Raw genomic sequence first — 26,236 nt, 5'->3', positions numbered from 1 at the left:
AATTTCCCCCCATAGGAAACGATGGAGAGTGGCTGGGGACACCTTGTTGAGAAGCCCATAGAATTGGACCCCGTGGCCTGATCTTCTTGAAACTTGGGGGTCTGTACTGCATAGGATGGACTAGGTTCCCTACGACTTTTGTGGACTTTGCACAAAAAACTCCCCTTGCCCCCTAGGTAGTTTCCCCCACAGGGAAGCCAAATATATTCAGACTCCTGAATAAAACCTGAATCCATATACCAGTATCTTTGGTCCAGAATATCATGAATACTGGATATATATGGTAGTGTGGATACCTGGATCCAAGTAATACTGGATTTTTTTTTGTGCACGCCCCTAATTGCAAGATCTGGCTAATTCAGGCTAGCCTGATCTCAGAAGTGAAGCAGTGTCAGTCCTGGCTAGTACTTGGATGGAAACATTCAAGAACTTACTGTTTTTGCATTAGATACTAACTTGGATCCGATGTGTTGCGAAAGGAGCTGTGCCCTACAGATGGCCAATTTCCCGCCTTCCTCTTTGGACGATAGTCTTCTATTGCTCACCCCAATTGTGTCCCCATGAACCAACAGAAACACCATGGGGGATGAATTGGGGGGCTGCACTCAGAAGGGAAACTGTCAAAACCAGAAGTTCCCCCACTTTGATTAATGGAAAGGAAGGTTACATGCAGGGCTTTTTTTCTGGGAAAAGAGGTGGTGGAACTCAGTGGGTTGCCCTCGAAGAAAATGGTCACATGGCTGGTGGCCCCGCCCCCTGATCTCCAGACAGAGGGGAGTTTAGATGGCCCTCCGCGCTGCTTGGTGGTGCAGAGGGCAATCACAACTCCCCTCTGTCTGGAGATCAGGGGGCGGGGCCACCAGCCATGTGACCATTTTCAAGAGGTTCCGGAACTCCGTTCCCCCACGTTCCCCCTGAAAAAAAGCCCTGATTACATGTACGAAGCTGCCTTATAGCAAATCAGCCCATCGGTCCATCAAGGCCAGTTGGCAGTGGCTCTCCATGGCCTCAGGCACAGCTCTTTCACATCACCTACCGCCTGGTCCTTTTTTTGTCTGGGCTGAACCTGGGACCTTCGGCATGCAGAGCTGAGGCTCTTCCACTGAGCCACAGCCCCCACCCCAATTAGGATCTAAACTATTATTAAAGAGTCAACTCAAGACAGATATTAACGCATAATGTACACAAATCATGCCCCAATTACATTTACAAACTTAGCTGTTGGCATTTAAATAGAATGCTGCTGACAGTCTCAGTGGTGAAACGTTTTATCTTGAGAGAGTTTTAATTGCAAACACATTTATATCTACACGCAGTGCCTGAGATGCCTTATAAGTCAACATGGGAGACAGGAAACTATTATTTTTGTTAAAGAAACGCGCCGTATCTGGAAAGAAACACAAAGAGAGCTGAGACAAATTTACTTGATTAGATCTTATAAATGGAACAATTACACAATACAAAGGGTCAACATGTTTATGTATGATAAGCTTACAAATTTAAGTCAATAATACAATACAAAAAAATTGGCCATCACACAAATTTTGAACAGCAGAGATCTGGACAGAGTTGAGAGGACTGAAGTTTGGTAATGAAAAAGCTAGCGAGAAGCTTGCTGCAGGCAAGAAAGAACATAAACCAGAAACGCTGATGGAGGAGGGAGAGCTAAATTTATATTGTTCTGGGAGAAACATCATGAATTGGTGACGGAGTGACTATGAGGAGAAAAGGAGCGGGAGGGAGTGACCATAAAGCAAAACTATTTATGGATATAGAGAGTAATCAAGTAAAGGGAATCTTGGGAAGAATGAAAAGTTGTTCAGTCCTGGGCATATTGTCTGTGAGGAAGGGATGAGACACCCAAGCATAAATAGCAGACATGCAGTTGGAGATGCAGGAATGTCAATGGCACCGAAAGCCATAGGATATGGTGACCTGCCAAGGGTGTTGTACAGAGTAAGCCAAGCAAAGAAGAGTATCCTAAGGAACCTCAGTCAACAGGACAAAAGCAAAAGAAGAGCATCTCTCAGCTGAAACACTGAACCGCCACCCAGACCTATGGCCTTGTTCACGCATGCTCCTGGGAACCAAATGGCAGAGCACAAAGCTCATAGGATGGACTGCTTCACTTCAGATGGCCTTAAAAACATGCAAATGGAAACCCAGCCCAGTCCCAGGAAAAGTTCTACCCCTTCCATTTGCTCTATGCACTTCTTCTTAAATTTGCAGTTTTTAAATTCAACATAGGCTACCGTTTCTGCGACCCTCACCTGAAGCTCAAGATGGCGCAGTCCGTTGTACGTTTACATCTTGTTTTCTTGCAAGTGGGAACAAGGCCTAAAGAAGTTAAGGAGGACAAGGGGACAATTGCATCAAAGGTGAGATTAGGGAAGATGGCGTCAGGGCAGAGACCGCTGGATTTGCCAATGAAAAGATGGTTAATGATTTTAGTGAGATCTTGAGGGTAAGCCACACATTCCACCTGGAAGCAAAGGGCAGAGGTCAAGTGGTAGTTACAAAAACAGAATTGGTTAAGGAAGGACTTTATTCTCTTGTGCAGGCTGCATAAAAGTCTGTAAGTAAAGCTTTATTACATACTTTTATTTTCATTATGATTTGAGAAGACTGGATATGCTTGGAAAGTACATTTACCTTTCTCTTCAACTGGTGCCATACACTTTTCCAGGTGTAACTTGAGGTCCTTCTTGATATGCCCTGCTGTACAGCAAGGTCATTCTGTTCATAAAATCCAGTTTGACATGTTCAAGTATGTGCTGAGCAGTAAGAACCTACACGGATCAGTTTTAGGGAAGAGGGCTCTCCCTGCCTGTACGGTGGACAATCAGCACTGTAAAAATGGAAAACACCAACTACGTGTTTGGTGAGGACATATTTCTCACAGCATGAATTGTGCTTGTTTGGTAAAGCATGACCAAAAGATTGCCTAGTCTTTCTTCCTTATCAGTAACTATAATCATTATCCAGAGGAGTTAGCTGTGTTAGTCTGTAGTAGCAAAATAGTAGAGTCCAGTAGCACCGTTAAGACTAACCAACTTTATTGTAGGATAAGCTTTCGAGAACCGCAGCTCTCTTTGTCGAATGCACTGTCAGATGCGTCTGATGAAGAGAGCTGTGGTTCTCGACAGCTTATACTACTATATAAAAGGCTAAGTGTATTCAAGACAACTCACTTCCTACCCTGGTGTGCCTCCAGAGGGCGCTGCTGTGGAGAGAAGCCCAGATAAGGCAGCCAGACCTCCAGAGAGCATGCCATGGCGGGGATCAGGCGTGGAGCAGGCGGTAATCCCCCCACACACACATTCACCCAGCTGGGATCAGGAGCGGAGCAGGTGGCAGTGCCCACCACACCTGCCTTCATCCGGCTGGGGTCAGTGATGGAGGAGGAGGGAATGTCTGCCTGCCCACCCTCCCCTTTCTACGGTCCGTTGTATTTTTTCTCACAACGGGCATTGTTGGTAGTGCTACAACAAAGTTGCATCTGATGAAGACAGCTGTGGTTCTCGAAAGCTTATGCTACAATAAAGTTGGTTAGTCTTAAAGTTGCTACTGGACTCTTTACTATTATAATCCTTATTTCTCAATTAAGCAAAGGAACTTTGCTATACAATCTACAGCGGAACCTTCTCTATGCTTTCCCCCCTTTCTGTTAGATGAAAGAAAAGATTCTGACATTAAAGGGAAATTACTGATTTTTTTTTTCTGTTAAAGGTAAAAGATAGATATCAGCTATGTTGCATCACTGGATAAATGCAGCAGCAAATCTACTTTTAGTGCTGATATCTTACTAATTTTCAACAGTGGCTTTAGATCCTAACAATGCAAAAATAGCATGAATTTTTTGTGAGCATTTTCCACTGGAGGATGTCTTCAGTACTCCTAAATACTCCACTCGCCATCAGGTTTCATTCTTTGCATTGCAGGTCTGCAGTTTCCATATTGGAATTAAACGGGCATTCCAACGGAAAAAAACAAAGCTGCCACTTTCTCTTCCCTTCCCCTACTTCTTAGCTCAGAGAAAAGCTTTTCTCCGCCAGTTGCACAGAGCCCAGAAATGTCAGTTTGAAATCCACTCCCCAACGAAGACAGGAAGCCAGCAGGATCCCACTATGTTCACTGGAAGTATCGGTAGTTTCGAAGCAATTTAGGCCCACCTAGTATCAGGGCTTTCAGACCTTTAATCAGCGCACCTCCGTTAATCAAGGTGCCTTTTGATACAATACACATCTATTGCATTAATATTCTTTCTTACGAAGATCCTAGCTGCACATTAGCATCTTTGGCCAAAAGGCTTTCCCCTCACATGAGTACATATACTCCACAGTTGAGAGCTACTTCCAAAATCTCATTCCAATGAGATAGCCAGAACCCCCTCTATGTTTGTTCCCTGTCCAATACTTCCTTCCATATTCAGAAATATTCCCAGGAACTGGAGATCCATCTGGCTCACCTTATACCAGTCAGGCAGCATGCATTTGAGCTCACTTGGATGCTTCTCCCATTGTATTGTCGAAGGCTTTCATGGCCGGAGAATGATGGTTGTTGTGGGTTTTCCGGGCTGTATTGCCGTGGTCTTGGCATTGTAGTTCCTGACGTTTCGCCAGCAGCTGTGGCTGGCATCTTCAGAGGTGTAGCACCAAAAGACAGACACTGAGAGATCTCTGTCTTTTGGTGCTACACCTCTGAAGATGCCAGCCACAGCTGCTGGCGAAACGTCAGGAACTACAATGCCAAGACCACGGCAATACAGCCCGGAAAACCCACAACAACCATCGCTTCTCCCATTTCCCAAAGCCAGGAAAGAATAGTTTATTTTGTTCTATGCAAGCTTCTAGATCTATATCTGAAGCTAGAATCTGACCACAAATTGTGCTCTACCTGCTTTGGCTTTTATACCATGAAGGTGGTGTCTTGCCACGCTCAGTCATTTCTTGCTCGGCAGTGTGAACTTCTGCTGGTTTTACTCAAGTGCAGCTACAGAATTTTTTCCTATTCCTTGTAGATGTCACATACATGCATTGCTTTGTTTTCTCTGCTTCTTTGGATCTCTGTATGTGAATTTTGCTTGCACCCTGGCAAACATGATTATGGCTGGCTTCAGACTTTTCTAAGTTGCTCCTTCTTGAGTTGTTGGCTGTGGGACCCCTGACTGATGATTTAAATCTGTGCTTCGGAAACCCACAGTGATACGCAGTAATATGCAGGGCTTTTTTTCTGGGAAAAGAGGTGGTTGCCCTTGGAGAAAATGGTCACATGGCCAGTGGCCCCGCCCCCTGATCTCCAGACAGAGAGGAGTTTAGATTGCAGCGCGGAGGGCAATCTAAACTCCCCTCTGTTTGGAGATCGGGGGGGGGGCACCAGCCATGTGACTATTTTCAAGAGGTCCCGGAACTCCGTTCCCCCGCGTTCCCGCTGAAAAAAAGCCCTGGTAATATGTAGCAACAAGATTATGTCTTCCCCTTTTGCTCTACTTTTTTAGCCCCTGCCTATCCTCCTTGAATCATACACTGCATGTGGGGACAGGACATTTGGAATACACTCATTTTAATGTGGGCATTCTAGTAACTGGTGCTAATTTATATGAGAGCCTGTTATCCTGACTACTTGAATTTATTATTATTCCTCTCAATAAAACTCTCTTATTTTAGAGCATGCAACATCTTTCAAATAAGATCCTCATTACTATGACAAATAATCCCTTGGTTACTAGATGTGTATGTTGTCCCTTCAAACCTTGTATGAAACCTAAGCCAGCATCTCCTCCTAGCAAGGCAGTGAAAGGCAGATTTCTTCCTTATGCTCAGGCCTCCCAAGGATGAAACTGGGCCAGACTGGAAGGTGAGCATCATTCACAGGCATATGAATCTAGTTCATGAAAGTCGTCCCAACTACATGTTTCTTTGCCCCTTCCACGAAGGGTGTCAGTTTCCCAAGCTCTGGTTAAGTACTACATCCCCAAACCTGGAAAGATTCCCAGCTCGTGAACAGATCATTTCTTGTCATTAGTTCTCATCAGTGAAACACTAATGGATTTATCCTGGGTCACTACGAAGCACTTAACCTAACAAAGGAAAGTGTCGTAGCACCAGCAACAATTTAAACCGATTTCAGGGTGTAAAAGCTACATATTAATTTTAGTTCTGCTGACTTAGTTTGGACTAGGATTCTTGGATAGCATTTTAAGCACTCTTCTCCAAATGCACAAATTCTAGCATGTTTTGGTGGAACCTACATCAACTTAAACTTGTAGTGTAGACATAGCCCCAGGCTAGAGCAAGTGATCTGAGTCACTTCACCATATCCACTGTCTCTATACATCCTGAAGCTGCTATCTTGGCGGACCTACCCGGTGTCCTTCCGGCTGAATCTGCCCTCAGTTGTGCCCACCTGTCTGTCGCTGTCACCAGTCTCCCATTAGATTCTACTCCCCCTCGCCTCTGCCTTTCTCCGTTCATATTCATGGCGGTAAGAGCTCTCCTGCCCTCCCATCCCCTCCTCCTGAGACAGATTCCAACAAGCTTGGCACTACCATCCCCTTTTTTTTTGCTTCAGAAATACAAGCTTGCTATAATCCTGATTTCAAGTACATCAGTGTTATATTGTTCTTGTACAAGTTAAAATAAATGTTCACAATTAGCTTCAAAGAAAGACTCCACAAGATTAAGGGCAGTGCATGAAGAGCAATGGATTTCAGCTTGCCTGACTCTTCATAGCTTTAGGGATATGCATTCAAAATCCAATAATTAAAATTCAAAATGAACACACCCTGTTCTTTGATACAGCTATTGTAGCAAATCCAAATAGGAAAAAAAATAACATTTGGATACAATGAGGAAAGTTTGTTAATCCTTTGTATGCCGATGCCTTTATTGATATTTCAGCTTTAGCGGTCATGTGGTAAGGGTGTGAATAAGTATCATATCTAATATGCTATGCTTAGTCAGGTTTCTGTCATAGTAGTCCTAGAGCATTGGTTATGGGATGTCTCTTCGTATTGATTATATTGATTTACACTGTGTAAATCTTTGAGCCTGTGAGAAAGGCGGTCCATGAATGTAGCGAATTAATAAATAAAATAGAAGATCACAACAGTAATAAGTTTCTGTCGGTGACTAATTTGTTTCTAATCCCTCATATATCTTTCAGATGCTTCCTTTTGCAGATACAGACAATCTGAATGGTTGCTAGAGGTATTACAGAAGCCAGCCTCCGAATTCCTTGACTGAATTGTCAAGCGATACTGAAAGACTTGTGCTCTCACAGTTCTTAGTTTTTGATAACATGTGGCAGTGTAAGTTGGCGGCTTGTCTGTCACATTTGTAGCCCACCTTTCCTTAAAGAAGTGCAGCGCAACATACGTGATTCACCCTGCCTCTCACAACTAGCCATTATGCTGAGGCTAAAAGTCACCCAGTGACCTTCATGGCTGCGTGATACATTTTCTCAGTCACTTCAAACCACTGTATGAAGTGGGCTTGTTATTTATGTCCACAGCAGTATGCAAATTCCACTAGAATGGGCATCGTTTGTGATTCCCATGAGACTGGACAAGATACAAGAGGTAATGAAAAGTGGTGATATGATCAAGATGGGTAGCCGTGTTAGTCTGTTTGTAGCAGCAGAAAAGAGCAAGAGTCCAGTAGCACCTATAGGACTAGCAAAATTTGTGGAAGGCAGGGCTTTTTTCCAGCTGGAACACGGTGGTCACATGGCTGGTGGCCCCGCCCCCTGATCTCCAGACAGAGGGGAGTTGAGATTGCCCTCTGCGCTGCTCAGCGGCATGGAGGGCAATCTCAACTCCCCTCTGTCTGGAGATCAGGGGGCGGGGCCACCAGCCATGTGACCATTTTCTTCGAGGGCAACCCACTGAGTTCCACCACCTCTTTTCCCAGAAAAAGAGCCCTGGTGGTAGAGGATGAGGTATCTGAAGAAGTGAGCTGTGACTCATGGAAATTCATATCCTGCCACTAACTTTGTTAGTCTTACAGGTGCTACTGGACTCTTGCTCTTTTCTATTGCTGAGTTTCTTTGGCTTCTTTCCCCCTCCATTTTACGTATGAAAATAACTGCTATTGAAACAGCACAACATGGACGCTCCTTTGTTGTCATGGTAATAAGAGTCACACTGACTGATAGACGAATGGGTTCCAAAAAGGTTGCGTGACATTCTCCAACTCCAACTGCATTGTAATAACTCAGGCTCCTGTAAGCACCACCAGAGCAGCCCCAAGCACGCCCAGCCCATCCTCAAAGTCCTAATAGGCTATTACTCTCAGTAAAATATTCAGGTTGCGTAACTGTGCTTGCATTACTTGGATTCCCCAGGTGACAGAATATGAACACTGCTCCACAGGACTCCAAATTTCTGCAGACGAATGAAGCACATTTACACCAATAAGCTTACTTCATAGAATTTATTCTGTCCAAACTTTAAAAGAATCTGGAACGCTTTCAGCAAGGAAAAAAGGGAGACAAGAGAAATGGGGTGAGCAACAGGCATGGAGATTAGAGGCAGATGTCCTTATTTGCAGCAGACCAGTAGAAGTTGGGGGCTAGAAATTACATGGCATATCAGTTGACAATTAGAAATGGTCCAGACACCATTCCCTTGAATGGGAGAGATTTTCCTTAGTGCAGTCAGAATAAAGGAATGCAGTCACAAGGGGTCAGAGCATCCCATGGCACCTGTTTCCCTCTTCTCCCAGCCCAATATGGGGACAAGTATTCTATAGGTCATGGATCAAGATGGGCAGCTATGTTACAGTGCAGAGTTATACCAGTCTAAGGCCATTGAAGTCAATAGGCTTAGACTGGAGTAACTCTGCTTAGGATTGCACTGTTAGTCTATCTGTGGTAGTAGAAAAGAGCAAGAGTCCACTAGCATCTATAAGACTAACAACATTTGAGATAGGTATGAGTTTTCATGAGTCACAACTGGTATCTGAAGAAGTGAGCTGTGACTCATGAAAGCTCATACCCTACCACAAATTTTGTTAGTCTTATAGATGCTACTGGACTCTTGCTCTTTTCTATTGTTGGTGGAGAGTGCCCTCAAGTCATAGTTGAGTTATGGCAACCCCTGGTGTGGTTTCTATGGTGACTAACAGAGGTGGTTTGCCATTGCCTGCTCTACAACCCTGGTCTTTGCTGGAGGTCTCCTATCCAATTACTAACCAAGACCAACCTTGCGTAGCTTCTGAGATCTGACGAGATCAGGTCCACCTGGGCTATCCAGGTCAGGGCAAGTATTCTATTATGTTGTGCATTTTTGTTGCACTGTTCCACCAAGGAGCTCAAGAGCAGCATGCACCCTTGTCCCCCTCCTCCATTTTTCTTTCACAAGAACACTGTGAGGGAGGTTAGGCCAAGAGAGAGTAATTGGCTCAAGGACACCCAGCAAGATTCATGGCAGAGCGGGGATATGAACCCAGGTCTTTCTGGTTACAGTCCAGTGGGTCCTCTGTCCACTAATCGGCAAAGGCCCTACTTAGTTTTACATGGGCAAGCATTCCAATATGGTATATCCCCTGCCTGCAGTCCAAAATGGTGCAATCTACCACCTAATTCTGCAGTATGCATCATTTAAAAGGGTGCTGAGAGGACAGGGAATATTTCTGCCCAAGGAACTTATGAGAGGTTGCAGGAAGCGGGCAGCCAAACGCTCTGCGTATGGACAGGAGGGCTGGAGCCTCCTGAGAGGGGAGGCAACTTTGAACTGGAGGCCTGCCTGTTGCACCTTAGGTTAATATGGAGACTCTCAAAGTCTGGGTTCCTTTACTTGAAAGCACTTGGCTGGGGCTGCTCCTGCCTACTCTGAGCCCAGGATGGACTCGGCTTTTCTCATCTGTGTAGCTGCCAAGAATGGAGATCCAGGCCCAGTTTGTACAGGCAGGAGGATGATACGGTGGAACTTTGGAGGTGGTCGAATCTGCAGCTGGTGGGTTTCAGGTGCACAAACCCTGCAGCTCAAGAACTTCCTGAAGTCAGAAAACCCTTACAGCCTGCCTTTCTCATTGAGACTCAAGGCGGATTACAGTGCGAGATTAGTACAGTCAGTATCAAGGACATTTCCATAAACAATGCCATAGGGTAAATAAACACAAGTTTACAAAGGCCTAGCATTAGCAAGAATGTGGGGGAGCCATTCCAACATGGGGTCTCCGCTCATAGCCTGGCCTGGTGCAATCCATTCCATCAGGTCCGCATTGTACCACTGCATCCTCTTTCATGGTGAGTAGAACAAATGTACAGAGAACCTTAGGGCATGAGAAGGAAAGCTTCTACCAACTTTCTCCTTGCAATGCCCTTTTCATGCAAAATGGATGTTTTTAAGATGGCAGGCACACCATTCTTTCACTTCAGCATTCTACGAGCTCATTCCTATGCATACGTAGATCGGGCCTTTCACACGCGAAAGATGCTAGGGTGCTAAGGCAGGAGGAGGGTGCAGCACCAGGTCAGACAGCGGGGGTGGGTGGTGGGAATCCTGCTTGGGCAAAGTGCCCCTCCTTTTCAAAACTCACTGCAAGTCAAAAAGAGCAAGAGACCAGCAGAACCTATAAGACTATCAAAATTTATTGTAGGGTATGAGTACAATAAATTTTGTTAGACTTTTGTAAACTAAGATCTACTTCATTCTAAATGATCTAGCTGAGAAGGTGGCTATATTTCTGCAATGCGCTATTAAGCTGCGCTCTGATGAGATATAGAGCGGTTCTGATGGTACGTTTACTTGTAACCCTAATGCAACCTGTATATCATGCTTCACTCTTATGTATTTTATGCCGATAAAAGACTGAGGGATTGATTGATTGAATTTTTGTCAGTCTTATACAGTAGGTGCTACTGGTCTCTTACTCTTTTCTACTGCTACAAACAGACTAACATGGCTACCCATCTTGGTCTACTTGCAAGCAGAAAGTAAACAGAGCAAGGAGAGTCAACTTCTACTCACCCTCTTTGCTTGCTGTGCTGGCTTTCTGCTTGCAGGGATAAATCAAGATAGATAATCATTAGTCTGTCTGTAGCAGTAGAAAAGAGTCCAATAGCACCTCTAACAAAATTTGTGGCAGGGTATGAGCTTTTGTGAGTCACCACTCACTTCTTCAGATACCTCAAACCCTACCACAAATTTTGTCAGTCTTAGAGGTACTACTGGACTCTTGCTCTTTTCTACTGCTACAAACAGCCTATGAGGTTACCCATCTTGATCTACCTGCAAGCAGAAAGTGAGCAGAGCAGGGAGAGTCAACTTCTTGCCTCCCTCTTTGCTGGATGTGCTGGCTTTCTACTTGCAGGGATAGATCAAGACGGGTAGCCATGTTAGTCTGTCTGTAGCAGTAGAGCCCATAAGACTAACAAAATTTATAGCATTTATGCTATATCCTTCCTCTAGGTCCAGCAGCACTTATCTAAGACTAACGACATTTGTGGCAGGAGATGAGCTTTCATGAGTCACAGCTCCCTTCTTCAGATACCTCATACCTTAGAGGTGCTGCGGGACTCTTGCTCCTTTCTGCTTGCAGGGAGATTTTATACCCACCCGCAGAGGGCAAGCCAGCCTGGGGCCCCAGGCGGATCCCCTCAGGCCCCGGGGTCAGGCCAGCCCTCCAGGGCCCGGCGGGCGCCTGCCTCAGCCCACCGGGACCGGCGCGCGAGCCCCGGCGCCAGGGGCGTTTCCCGCCTTCCCGCTCACCTCGTCCTCCTTCCTCGCCAGGTGTCTGCGGCGGCCCCGGCAGCCGAAGCTTCTCCCGTCGCCGGGCGACTGGAGCGAGGAGGAGGAGGAGGAGGAGGAAGCGGCGGCACAGCGCCCCCCCCCCCCCCGGCCCCCGAGAGGCGCCGGCTCCGGGCTTCCCTTGCGCAGGGTCGGCCGGAGGCTCCGGCGGGCGTTCCGGGGAGGCAGGCGGCCGCCCCCGCTCCGGCCTTGGGCAGGGAGGCGCGAGGAGGGGCGCGGGCGCCGGAGGGGCTCGGCGGGCGCGCCAGGATTCCCGCCCGCCCGGCTGCCTTCCGTCGGTCCTGCCTTCCCCGGGCGCGGAGGGGCGCGCGGAGGAGCAGCAGCTGCGCCGCCCCGGGCTGGGCGCTGACGAGCGTGCGGCCGCCGCGGCCCCTGCGCTAGGCGGACGACGCCGGGTGGTCGCAATGCAGTTCGGAGCGGGCGGCGGCGGGAGCGGCAGCAGCGGCGGCGGCGGCGGCGGGGAAGGCGAGGTGCCGAGCGGGGCCGGCGGCCGCGGCGTGTAGCCCGGCGGAGAGGGCAGCGCCGGCGCGCTCGGGCATGCGGGGCTGAGGGCTCGCTCGCCTCGGCGCGGCTGCAGGGCGCGGGGCCCGGCGGAGAGGGAGGAGAAGGGGCGTCCGGCCCCCCCGCCCGCCCGCCCGCCCCCGCGGGACCCGCGGCTCCGCTCCGCCCCACAGCCAGCAGCAGGACTGCCCGCCAGCCCCGCTCGCCTGCCGACCCGGCTCGACGACGCCCGGCCGGCTGCCTCCGCCTCGGACTCGGGGGCCCGAAACTTGCGCCGACGAGGCGGCGGGCTTTCCTCGCGGGGCGCCTCCGCCTCTCTCCCGGTTTCTGCCCCGGCTGGGCGGGCGGCGGCGCAGAAGGCGCGATGCGGCGGCCGGTGGCGCTGGCTTGGCTGTGCCTGGTGCTCCGTCTCGGGGAGGTGGCGCCGCAGCCCTGCCCGGCTCAGTGCTCCTGCTCCGGCAGCACCGTGGACTGTCACGGGCTGGCGCTGCGCGGCGTCCCCAGGAACGTCCCTCGCAACACCGAGCGGCTGTAAGTCTCCCTGCCCCCCTTCCCTGCCCTTCCCTCCCCAGGTAGCAGGTCGGGCGCCGGCTGGACCGAGGGGGAGGCCTGCCCCGCAGCGCCCGGGCGCCCCCCCCCTCGGCCCCGCGCTCCCCGTTGGGCGTCCCGTTCCCTGCGAGCTGGAGGTGCCTGGAGGTGCAGCTCCCGGGGCCGGGGCCGGGGCGCACGTCTGGATGCTCCGCCCGGTGCCCGCGCTCTTGTCTCGCGGATCTGGGGTTGGCTCGCCGGAGCTCCTCGCCCGCCTTGGGAAAGCCTCGGCCCGACTCTCCTCGGAGCAGCTCGCCGGCCCCGGAGGGGGACGCGCCCCGGAGCGCCGGCCTGCTGGCTCCTCCAGCCGGGACCCCCCGCCGGCCCGCGCGCCCGCCCTGCAGTTCTCATTAAGGGCGGCCGGGGGATCGGAGCAGACATGAAAGGGCCGCGCCATTCGTTCCGCCGCCGGCCGAGAGGAGCCAGCAGCGCGCGCGGCTGCGCCTTGGCCGGGGGGCTCGGCGGGGCCCTTCCCCGGCCGCCCCCTTGAAATCGCCGGGCAGGCACCGAGGGGGAACGGCCTTCCCGCAAACTTTGCAGCACAACTTCGTGGGAAACTGTTCACAGGGGAAGAAAAAGCGCTTTTGCAAACCGGTCGGCCTGGAGGGACCCCGCACGGACCGAGACCCAGCTTGTTCACACCTCTTTAATGACACTGCTTTTTTTTTTTTTTAAAAAAAAATGTTTTTCTTTACCTTGGTACGTGCAGGTCAAACTCTACTTTAATCTTGTTAGGGAGGCCCTTGAATTATCCAGGTAGAGGATTTTCTAGTAGCCAGGAAACAGCAAAAGTGCTTTTAAAAAAGAGAATCCATTTCTTAACCAACTTGTAATGTTAATACAAGTTGCTAGTGTGAGTTGTTGCACGGTTAGAAGGCAGACTGACACTCATGTGCAATCGTACAAGTATAAGTTTCCTCTACGGTTCTTCTTATCTGTTCCTCTCAGTTTGCAAAAATTTCTCCCTTGTTCTCCCTGCATGAAATTTTCGGCTTGCTTTGAATCCCCAAATTGTCCATGAGGCTAAAATGTTAAGGTGTAAAGAGGAAAGGTGTTCTGATACTTATTGGGAATGTTTATAAAGTAAATGTCACCCATCGACTGCTTGACTGTTAAAATCTGTCTTGAATTATCTATTAGATTTAAGAACATTCTTCCAAATTCAGCTTTTGTTGATTTGTATTTAAACACATTTGGGAGGGTAAAAATGAAAGTTATCAGCATTTTTGACAAAATTAACTTTTTTGGCTTTAAATAAAAAAGTGACTCATAGCCTTCAGACAAAATATCTGAGTAGACCAGATCACTTGAGCTTCCTGTCTTTTCTCTTCGGTGAAGTGCTGCTTCCTATTATGTGTTTCCCAGATAATGTACATGGCAATTGGGACTGAAGTCATTTCTGTGTGAACAGTTTCCCATAAACTTGTCTCAAACTGTGTGTTCAAACTGTAGGTCAGACTAATCTAGTGATCTTGTAGTTAATGACCCAAAATGGACAAGTTTAGATCCTGAGCTAAAATACCAGATTAAGTAGCTAAGATTTAGACAGATGTTTTTAAATTTGCATGATATAGTTACAATAAAGATCTCAGAATTAAATGAGGAATTTTCCTTTGGGAAAAAAACCAAACAAAATGAGACGGTTCAGAATGTACAACTTGGATTACAGTGTTTTTTATGTTTGCTTAAGGAGATTTACACATGTGAGTGCAATTGAATTGTAGGAACTGATGAGCTCGATAAACCTTGAGCTCCGATAATATTCTAAGAAAGTTGTCAAACATATTTTAAGGCTCTTTCCTTGTTGTTGCTCCCCCCCTTCATTTGCTCCTCTGAGGGTCCCCTGCCAGCTCTTCTGTGGGATACGTAAGGGGGTGGGGTGCAGTAGGGAAGCTTATAGTAGTTCTAGTCTGAAGGGGTGTTCTCCAGGCGCATGGCTTAACAAGTGGGCCTGGTAAAATCCCCCTGATCACAGTGGGCTTTGGAACTGTTTTGCCAAATAAGTTACTGAGCTGTGTCTTGATTTCATGTCTGCTACACTTCTGTATTCATACAGGCGTCAAGCTAACATGCAGTGTAGTTATTGATTTTAATGATTCATATCATCAACTCAGACTTGTTGCTGTGATACCTTGGAGTTACTTTTTTTCAAGTCAGCTATAGCTAAATAATGGCGGGGTGTACTTTTATTTTTGTTTTTAAAAGAGTGAAAAAATGATTCTTACTTTTGGGGATTCACACCAGATAGGTAGGGCTGAGCACTGAACCACAGATTCGATCATTGTTTGGTTCTCATAAAATGTTTCAGCTGAAAGCTAAAGCCACACATTTTAGCCAATAGTCCAGGAATGTTTACCTATACTACTAATGTGTTTTTCTTGACGTGTTTTTCTTCTTAGGGATCTTAATGGGAATAATATCACAAGGATCACCAAGACTGACTTTGCTGGCCTCAGGCACCTCCGAGTTCTGTACGTTGAGTTTTGTGCGTATTTTTATCTGTTCTGACTCTGTGCTGCAGCTGTAAAGTCCTTCGCTAAATAACTTACTTAACAAACAAGCCTAATTCGTTACTTAACCTCTGAAATAACAGCCTCTAAACTTACATTGTATGAGAAAAAGCAGTTGGGAGGTGACATAAAAATCTGGAAGGATGCCACTGTGGCCGGGCTGCATTTTAGCAACTTGTGGCTTTATGCTTTTCCCCAAATCTAAAAATACAGCAAAATATCTGCAGTTTGGAAACCAAATAAACTTTTGCATGCCTTGTGAAAAGGAGAATGTTTTGTTTTTAAAAAAATAAGACTGGCTGAAATAAATTGTTCGAATACATTACTGCTCTAGGGTTGTTAGATTTTTTTTAAAATGTGAAAATACATTGTCTTAGTTTTTGGCTTGGTACAAAAGGAAACTAAGACGAAAGATGTTACTGCTCTAACTCTGTTTTTATATCAAGTTGAGATAACATTGATTTTAACTCAAATAGTTTGATTAGCCATGGAGAGGGTTTTTAATGTAATCTCCCTTGCTTTGTTAATTTTTGTAGGACATGTTTTTGTTACACAAGACTTAAGAAAATAGCATATTACTGATGATTTGTGCTTTTTCAGTGAAGAAAAATCCTTCCCATCTTAATAACACTGAATGCTTGTAAACTGGGAAATAACAACCAACCAATTCTGATCTTTTTTCTAAAAGTGAAGAATTGTAACCTTTTCTTGCACATTTTCTTACATCAGTAGCAAAATAATTAGGGAATGAGTTTAAAATAACTTTTTAGGAAACCTCACAAACGCTTAAGGAAGTTTTATGTTTTCTACACATTATCGAAACAGTAGCTGACTTCCTCGTTCCTTAGCTAAGGAGTTTATTTTCCTCTCCTCTGACCTTTCAAGTTCTTGAGCAGGTTTAAGGTCTCATTTTTAAGAATGGAATGGGTGTTCTCCCCCCCCCTCTTCCCCTAACACATGTCACAGTTGAGTGTAAGGTGACAGGTCTTAAACACATTAAATTGGAAGTGAAGTCTCAGACCAGAGTGAGAATTACAGAGTTAATAAAGGGGAGATGATTGCGTGCTTCCCCCTTTGCCGAAATGCAGTAATAACAGGTGTTAATCATTTTTTGATTGCTAGCCCCTTTAAAACTCTTACTCTGCATTACAGTCAGCTCATGGAAAACAAGATTAGTACCATTGAGAGAGGAGCGTTCCAGGATTTGAAAGAACTGGAGAGACTGTAAGTATTTTTTTTTATTAATTCTAAAATTGACACAGTAAGGTGGTATAAAGCCCTCCTTCCTTCCCCCTTTTCTAGTCTGTGTTAAACCAGTGGGATTTGTTCACACTCTTGAATTACTTATTGAAAGAGAAAATAAAATTCAGCAGTTGGTTCCCTGGTGGTATTTGCCTTAGATGGAGAATCTGAATTGAGAATTCTGGCTTTACAAATGAATGTGAAGAGACTTGGATGTAACTTGCCAGTTTGTGCAATAGAAACATGAGGTCAATTGATGTGGATTCACAGCCGTTCATTGAATGCGCTTCAGTAACAGTATAAGTGTGTAACATGTTCCTCCCCGAAACTTTAGCAATACATACATTTGAATTTTTTATATGTGCACCGTGTATGGATTTCTTATGCCTAGTATGATGTAAAAAAAAAAAAAAGCAAAACTTACATAAGATTAAAAATAATTAGTTAAAGAGATTGGTTGATCTAACAGTGTACAAAGAGTGTCTGTGGTGATAAGGATCCTATAAAAAGTTTCAAGACTAAAGGCCTGAGCTACTGAACAATAAATGTGTAATTTGTTTTTTGCTTGTTGCATTCCATCTATGTTTCTTCTCTGAATGTTTTACTTCTGTTCTATGAGTACTGCATTTTTCTGGCTCTTACAACTATAGTGTTTTGTGCTTGGGAAAGTACTATCACACAGACATGATTTTATGAACTTTTGGACATTAATTTCTTAGTCAATGTAGTTCCTTGTTGTGCAGTTGTTGTGTATGTGTGCTAAAAGGGAAAATCAGCAAGTTTCTTTGCTTACACCAATATTTTGTGATTTTTTTTAAAAAAAATAAAAGTTGTGAGGCTGAATTAATTCTCCTCCTCCTTCCCCCAGTCCCTCAAAACTATCCTGTGTAGCAATGGAATTTTCAGAAACATTCATTTAAATGTTAAAAGTCATTGGATCATGTTATAGACTGGCAAAGCCATGAGAAAAAAACAGATGAATTTTTGCTTCAGTTGTGCAAAAAGAAATATATATATCTATTTGAAGAAATATGTGTCCTGTTAGCTTTTCTCATGCACTATTGCAAGCTTTGCATGCTGCTGCTGTTTGAATGCTGTTTAAAGACGGTAGAAATATGTTTTGGAAGAATGGATTTTATACATTTTGTTCCAGTCTGTCTGAGGTCTGTAATAGACTACTGAGCCCTGGAACCCAGTTTGGCTGGGTCATACTTGTCTTGATCTGTATGGAAGATATGAAACAAGAGTAGTTGTTTAGGGTCTCAGTCCAGTGTAACGTTCTTGAATCAAGTGTGTGATTTTATGCTGGCTTTTAGGGGTGAAGTTTGCCCATCACCCATTAGCTGAAGTTCTCATGTACTAGCAAGATCTGTGAGAAACTTGTTGCTGTAAATGTTATCTGGTAATATACTCTGCTTGATTTCTGAAAACTTACTTTTCCCAAAAATTCTTTCCCATGTGACCTTTGTGAAGCTAAACTGTTCCTCCATTTCAGAAACCATTAAAACCCATGAGTTATGCATAGACATTATTTGGTGTTAGCCAGTTGTTAAGTACTTGGTAGGAAGCCTACCTCGTCAGTTATCTTGCTGAGTGCATACTCAGAAATTTGTGGGTGGGATTGTACTTTATGCCTTAAATTTTAAATACTCCTATAAATTTGAATTATGTTTAAAATATTTCTAGTTTCAGTATTTTTGAAGAATTTGGCATAACTTCATAATCTGGCAGGCTCTTGACTTAAAAGATGCATATAAAGAAGGGGGGTTGGGTGTGACACAAAGTGAAAAGGGGGTGAGATGAGCCATCCCCACAGCTCATCTCTGGAAGTTATTTTTCCCTGGCCAGTTTCTGATACTGGAAGAGAGCCCAGCTTTTGGGGGGGCGGCGGGGGGAGGGATGGCTGAACATACAAGATTTTGCACATCTTTCGTTCTCTTAAATCACGCACTGGCTTACAGTGCTTAAAGATACAGATTTGTGGCCACTTTGTGTTATTTTGAACCTGTGGTAGAACTTATGTGTCAGAGAAATCAGTGCCTTCCCCTCGGATGCACAACTTTTGTCTGAGCAAATTTGGTGTGTGTTTTTTTTTTTAGGGGAGTGGGAATCGGCTTGAAAGTTGTTCAAAGAATCAGTCACTTTTCTTAACTGTCAAGGTTGTGTTTCTCTCTCCATCATAGTAGTGGTTTTACAGTTTACTTGTAAGATTCAGATTAGATGTTTGGGTGTGGAAGAAGGAATTGCAGTTTTGCATGAAACACAATCTGTTTAGGATCTCTACAAACCCATCCTCAACTTACTGGTTTAGAGAAAATACTTCCTATTTGGGAGGAAAGCCTGAAATCCCTCTTGGCAACTGCTGTGCACAGCATCTCTCCCAGGATAGTCTTCCCATGACCTAAGCAACAAAAGGACAGCCATTGACATCTACAGCCACCGATTTCGGGGCTCCTCTCAAATCCCTTGGCAGCCAAGTGTCTTTCTGATCAGGGCTAGACAGGTTGGAGGATCTCATGAAAACTGCGGAACTTTTCTTGCAGGAGTCCACGTCCATTGCTCCTAGGTGATACAACCTCCTTGGAGAAAGTACAAAGCATTCCACCAGGTGCAATACGGAAAAAAAAAATAACATTTTAGTCTTTGATGAGGAGGATAACCTTCTTTGCAAGGATCAGAGGCCGCATGGGGAAAAATGTGTGCTGCCACAAGCAGTCACAAGAAGCAACTCCGTATCCGGCTGGTAGCTCAGCGGGAAAGATCACTGCAGTGCAAAACAGGAGATGGAGATTCCATCTCTACCCAGAGAAGATAAATATGTGGCCTCCACAAGGCAAACCTGAGCTGTTAGGAGTTCTGCCAGTTCTGCCATCAGCAACAACAAATTTTGATGGAAAAAAGGTCAAGAAGCAAGTCTAGAACCCTGCCTTGGTTTCAGAGGATGCGTTTCCACATAGCTGCAGAAGGGAACCAGGGCCTTCATAGTCTGTGGTGGGTGTAGTTCTGAGATAATGCTCTCTTCTTCTGACCTATGAGTGCGCCCTGGGACCCGGCCATACAGACCAGTATTCCGGGGCCCCTGTGTGGGGCTGTAGCTTTTTGGAACATCACAGGCATACCATTCAAGAGGTCCCAGGTTAGTTACCCTACAATGTTTTCCAAGCTTCCTCTTCCCCCCACCGCATTCCAGAGTCAACTCCGGAATGGTTGATGGGTAGATCATAATCTAATTCAGGCAATTGCCCGACTGACTTGTGCTTCAGGATCCACTTGCACCTGCCTCCTCACCCCGTGCAGTAGTCCCTCCCTTGGCAGAATGATGGTGTTCCCTGGAGGCTTCTGTTACCGGGCCCTCTTCCCTGCCCACCCAAATGTTTGTGGGAAAGGAGCTGCAGAACAGAGGGAAATTGGCTGAGGCTGAGCGGAAAAGCTGGTAGAATCCAGCCCCTTTTTGCCATACTCTTCTTGAAATACGCTGAGGCCCTTGAAAGGAGTACAGTAGGATTTGTGTCCAGTCGCCCCTTAAGGGCCAACAAGGTTTTCAGGCTATGAGCTTTCAAGAGTCAAAGCTCCCTTCTTCAGATACCACTCTGGAATGTTCATACCCCGAAAATCTCGTTGGCCTCTAAGGTGCTGTTCTACAGAAAACCTACATGCAGCCATATAAGAGTGCCACACCCTGTGAGACCAGTCCATTGAGCATGCAGCCTCTTCTGCTTCCTCTAAGGCGAGTTGGGTGTCTGCTTGAATAACTGAACTCCTCCTATAAGACATGTGCACAGAACAGAGTAGAAGACACTGCATCCACAGCTGTTGGGCCTTGCCTGGAGTTATAACACTTTCAGAAATGTTGAAGTCTTGCTGGAAGTTGGCTATTCAAAAGGGAAAACCAGTGATTTTCAAAAAAAAGGGGGATTTTTCAGCTTTAAGAACCTTCTGTTCCTTACCTCTTTTGCTTGCCTTTCCTCCAGAGAATTCAGCACAGCTCTTACCATTCTTCTGTCCTCCATTTTATTCTTGCCAAAACCCTGTGAGGTAGGGTAGGCTGAGAGAGGGACACCCATTCAGTGACTGGATCATTCAAAGAGCTTTATGGCTGTCCGTGGGGATTTGAATTTGAGTCTCCCGTCCCTTCTTTGGCACTTCAGCCATGGTATGAAAGTCGTTTTCAGTTTGCACCCCTTTTTGGAGCTTGCTGAAGCCGTCTTCCACTGAGCAGCCTTTACTCTGGGTCGGGTGCTGTGCAGCTCAGCAAAAGATTCTAGTCTTGCATGCATGGAAGCTCCTGGAGCTGAAAGAATGTGTGGAGGACCACCAGAATAATGGACAAATTGTGCTGCACACGTGGAAGCATCGCTTAGAAGTCAAGCCAGGAAATGCATAGTATAAAGCACATCAGCAAACAAGAAATCATATAAGCCGTTTGCTGTTCTCCGACATCCTCAGTACCAACATAGGGAAAGCTGCAACAAGAGGCTCAGCTCGGCAGCAAAGCATGGGGTGGTAGTTTGGGGAGGCCCCAGCTTGATTCCCACAGCGAGACCCCTAAGACTACCTGGTTGTCACACACAGCTGAGTTTCCCCTGTCGCACGTGGTCATTGGGGACAAGGCTACCCATGATGATTGTCTGCCCCCCACATCCGTCATTTTGGCTGGCAAGCCCCAACCCACTATGTCCCAGCGGGCCCATTGCTGCCGTCTTCTCATGTTTGTTGTAGCAACCTGGCAATTCAAATACTCCTCCCCTTAGGCAAGTTACATATTTACAAGATGCCAGCAGTGATGATGGGAGTGTGTAATACGGAGGCCCTTCCCCCCAGTGCTCATTGCAGAAGCATACTTGTGCCCTGGCGGATCACCCCCACAGCTCCCTCACAGTGGGACCTGCATGCTGAAGACAGCTGGGCTTAAGAATGGACAAGGGTGGGTGGGAACCGAGCCGCATGCATCAAGCCACAATTACACAGACACAGCTGGAGCAACTCTGACATGTATTGAAGAGCACTGGGGAAATCATGATGGAGTCTGATAAATGGGGTTGCCAACCCCCTTAGTCTAGTTAGGCTCCTGTACCTCTGCAAGCTGCACTGACCGACTACAGATAGACAGACATATAGATAGACAAGTATGCCAGTTGCTTTATGCCCAGGTGCAGGAGGGCTGTGCTGGCCAAATGGCTCAAGAACGTGCAGGAGCTAGGTTGGAATGAGTGAGCGGGTAACCTCAGCAGGGCAGTAAGATCCACGCTGGTCACTGCAGCTGCTGGTCATGTTTGGTGTAGTGGTTGAGAGTGGCAGGACTCTAATCTGGAGAACTGAGTTTGATTCCCCACTCCTCCGCTTGAAGCCGGCTGGGTGATCTTGGGTCAGTCACAGCTCTCTCAGAGCTCTCTCAGCCCCACCCAACTCACAGGATAATAATAATAACAACACACTTGTAAACCTCTCTGAGTGGGCATTAGGTTGTCCCGAAGGGCAGTGTATAAATCGAATGTTGTTTCTTTTATTATGATGATGTCAGCCATGGGTTGGACTCTGTAGTATTGCACTAGGAATGACAGCCTTTCTGGTTTCCCGCCCTGTTGGATGGTTACCTGTGCAGAATCCAAAGACAGACACAAAAGTAACAAGGAATGGCCCAGACTAGCAATGAAGAGAAAGTGACTGCTAGAGATCTGCGTATGAGAGGTATCAGGGAGGTCTGTGTTTCCCTACGCTACCTTGGAGGGGGTCCCCTTGTGGTAGGCTTCTCGTCTTAGGGGACATAGAATAGCCATTAAGCGTAGCCACCCCAGCTGGGCAGCTGCATTGGAACTGTGACTGTGCTGGAGCTGAAGCATGGAGCTCTGATCCTGCAAAACATCAGGCACTGGTGGGGGGTGGGGTTGACCACAGTACCCCAGAGCAGAGTTGAGGGTGGCTGCTGTGGGAGACAGCTGCAGAAGTTCTGGTATGAAGCTGGGAACCCTCCACTCTTTCTTACCTGTCTGTGGTCCATTGTCTTGCATGTACACACAGACATGCACACCCTTATGGGAATAGAGTCTCTGCATTTGTGTCCAGAGTTGTTGGTGTACTGTAAGGGTTCTCAGCAGGAAAGCATTAGAAAAATACAGCAGCATATGCAGTGTGTGCCTGCCCCCTCTGTGGTGCTAAGTGTCCCTTCCAGGGCCTCACCTACCACCAAAGTGCAAGGCTACGTGCTCTGGGGGGGCACAGCAGGGGCCTGAGAGGGCCCTGTCATCTGTTTCTTGGCTGGAGTTTATGTAGAGCTGAGGGTGGGGGGGGGTCTGTGACTGGGAGTGTTGTGTGTGCCTGGCTGCTGGGTAGAGGTGCAATTGGTTGTGGACTTAGCATCCTAAGATACGGCAGTCCTCTGCAGTGCGTATGCATGTGCTGGGGGGCAGGCACTTAGATTCTCCCCTTCCAGGGACCCCACGGGCTTTGCCAGGGTTTTCCTTGGAGTCATTCTGCACCAGAGTTGGGAGCAGGGGCTGGAGAACATTAAGGAGTCGATGGAGGCCCAGCTCCGCTCTTGGGGTGCCCCTGGCGCCTCCTGTTAGTATGCCAGCATGTCAGTGATTCTGAAGCAGGGCCTGTGCCCTGCTGGCTGAAGTCCAGGGTGCAACCGCTCGGGGATGGATCCTCATCCTAACCTCTTTCAGCTCAGGACTGCACTGTTAGTTTTGTTCAGACAATAATTGCAGGTATAATACTTCGTAGTGCACATAGTCGCTGCTCTGCGAAGTCCTGTTGCCAGCTGGGAAAGCAGAATCCATTAATAATGTATTAGACGAAAAGGAAATTTGTTTACTCTCTGGACTTAGTAACATTCTCTTGAAATGAAAGAAATAATTCAAAAACTGGAACATCTGTTTGCTGGAGGTGATCATGGGCTTCTTGCGGACGCTACGAGCAACAATTTCTCGTTCGACAGCTTTTAATGCTTTGGAAAGCAGAAATAAAATCTTCCTCCAGTGTTACAAACTGCTGTGTTAGAGACTATTGTAAATCGAACATTGAGTTGAACTTTAAAGTAATGTTGTACTCTTTAGTGCTATATATTGTTCTGAACAATTTCATATGAAATCCATATTGTCACTTAAAACAGTGAGTATTTTTTGAGATGGTAATATTTTCAATGATAAATTGTTCAGTTTCAGAAAGGTCAATACTTTAGATTCTGAATTTGCAATTTTATTCCCATGATCATTTAATTACTTAATTTTCACCCCACTTTATTCTTCAAAGGGGACCCGAAGTTTTTTACACCATTCTCTTTTTTCATAACAATCCTATGAGAACGTGTGACTGGCCCCATTCATGGCAGAATGTGGGGATTTGTATCTCCCAGTTTCTAGTCTGACACTCTGTCCATTTGCCATGCTGCCTGACTAGCATGTATACATGTCAGCTTCCTTTTTGATCTGGTATCTGCACTTCCCAATGAAGATCAGTTTACATTTTGCAAAAAAGTTTTTGAACCACTATGTAAGAATCCACATGATACCACAATTGTGACTAACCCATAACTGTAGATTATTTTATTATGTAGATTATTTTAGACGATATTAGAAAACATTTTAAAGGAGTAAAGAACAGCTGAAACAATTTTATAATGTTGCCTTTTATAATATTTCACTTAGTCTACAAGAGAAAATATAGCCTCTTCCCCAGATTTTTTTTCATGAGAAAAGCTGCAAGAGTCTAGAGGGAGGGCAAGAGAAATTGTTTCTCAGTTTTTCTGCCCCCCCTTTCTATTTCTGGTCTTGAATCATGCACAGATGTGTTGTTGGGGTGGGGGTGGGGGGTTGAACTTGAATCCCATTGAGCATCTGAGTGCATTTCGATGGCCTTAAAATACTGCAGTATAAAATTGTACAACAAAGTAACACGCCCCCCCCCCCCCCCATGTAACTTTGGAATTATTTAGATCACATTCCTATATGTTACACTTACTGATAAGACCTAACTGTTATCTGATTCCAGGGCTTCTGGATCAGAGAAAATGGGCTAAACCTATCTCTTGTCCCTTTAAAACGTGGGTGGATCCTAACAAATAGGATGAAAGATGGCATTTATATCCAAACACACACACATATGGCTGACCCTGGCAATGTCTTACTTAATAAGCTGAGCTAGACTTGACTGAGCTGGGCTCTTCTCTCCTCCCTGCCATCTCCCCCCCCCGCCCCCACCAGCATTACAAATTCCATTTTAAAGAAATCAGGGGTTGCATTGAAATAAGCAGGAGGGCTTCAGTCTGTACAACGTCATCTGTCTTGTGGTCGTATTAAATGAGAGGGTGCGCTCTGGGCTGCTTTTAGTTTGTTACAGATGTTGGGCACGATGCTTGTAAACTGTTCGGCACTGAAGTTAAGGGGGGAAATGAGGAAGCTTTAGCGGCTGGGTTGGGAGTGCTCAGAACACAGGTACCTGGCAGCGTGTGGGATTAAGTTGGGTTGCAATGTAAGCTCACTTATATGTGGGGTGTCGCCCCCCCCCCCCCGCAAAATGGAATGGTCCCCAAGTGACTGGATAAACGTTGCGAGATTTAAAATTTGTAAACAAAGAATTCAATCTCTGTAGAGTACAAAAGTTATTCTATAATATTTTTTAACGTCTTTTGTGACTTGTCTGTATTTATAATATATTTGGTTAAAACTTCATTTGGTTTGTCCTGTGGGCTCCAGATGGGTTGCTCTTATGCCTCAAACAGTTTGAACTGTGAGAAAGAATTGGATAGCTTAAAAATAAAGTTTCTGAATGCTTTTATTAATGTTATCCATTCTATTTTCTAAAGAAAAAGAACTATCTCTTGTGTGTGTGCCCAACCTCATTTAATATAGGTTAATTGACAACCATTCATTGACAACACAAAGGCAGATTTGTATTATGGTGGATTAGAATCCGTTTTGGAGTTCAGGCTAGGGCTGGTGACAGCATTCCCTCAGGTGGAGCAGCTGCCAGGGCCACAGTTTCAGGTGGAGACCACCACCAGTGACGCTTTCAGTAGCTCTTCCCTAGCCTGCTCACTTGCAAGTAGAGGTGGGCACGAATCACAATACGAAGCAAAAAAATGCACGAGCCCGGCCGATTCATGGTTCATGAAAACGTGGTTCATGGGACCATGTTTTCCACAAACTCCACGACTTTTTTGACCTAGTTCATTTGAGTTGTCAGTGGTTTGTAGAGCCAGACAGGCTAGCTCTGCTGATTGTGTGTGAAACTGACAGCTGTGTTCTCCTGCCACTCGGGTGGCAGGCGAACGGGGCTGTCAGTTTCACAGACCCCGCGCTGGGTTCAGCTGATGGGCTGAAGCCGGTGCAGGGTGAGTGATCCTGACAGCCCCATTCTCCTGCCACTCGGGGGACAGGAGAACAGGGCTGTCAATTTCACATGCCCCGCGCCGGCTTCACCTGATCAGATGAAGCCTGCACGGGGTGTTTTTAAACTGACAGACTTCTCCTGCCACTTCGGGGTGACGGGAAGGGGGCTGTCAGTTTCAAACACCCCACACCAGCTTCAGAAGCTAGCGCTGGGTGTTTGAATTGCATGAGCTACGAACCATGAACCGATTCATGAACTGGTAAAAGTTTGTGGAAGTTCCTGTTTCGTGGAATAGCAACGAAACACAAATCAG

General features: G+C 46.3%; 1 protein-coding gene across 2 annotated transcripts in view; it reads left to right on the top strand.

Moving 5' to 3' along the window:
- Positions 1 to 12,686: 12,686 nt before the first annotated feature.
- SLIT2 (slit guidance ligand 2) overlaps positions 12,687 to 26,236 on the top strand; it is a 402,035-nt gene continuing 388,485 nt past the window's right edge. Inside the window, exons 1-3 of one of the 2 annotated variants that reach the window (XM_054998712.1) lie at positions 12,687 to 12,784; positions 15,241 to 15,312; positions 16,504 to 16,575. In XM_054998712.1, the coding sequence (XP_054854687.1) occupies positions 16,511 to 16,575 (65 nt within the window). In that variant the 5' untranslated portion in view covers positions 12,687 to 12,784; positions 15,241 to 15,312; positions 16,504 to 16,510. Of the gene's footprint in view, positions 12,785 to 15,240; positions 15,313 to 16,503; positions 16,576 to 26,236 lie in introns of those variants that run through there. The other variant, XM_054998711.1, reaches the window with a different exon arrangement.

The sequence above is a fragment of the Eublepharis macularius genome, chromosome 15 (assembly GCF_028583425.1).
Source record: "Eublepharis macularius isolate TG4126 chromosome 15, MPM_Emac_v1.0, whole genome shotgun sequence".
NCBI classification, from domain to species: Eukaryota; Metazoa; Chordata; class Lepidosauria; order Squamata; family Eublepharidae; genus Eublepharis; species Eublepharis macularius.
The sequence above is the reverse complement of the archived record's forward strand: the minus strand, read 5'-3'. Positions and strand labels throughout refer to the sequence as shown.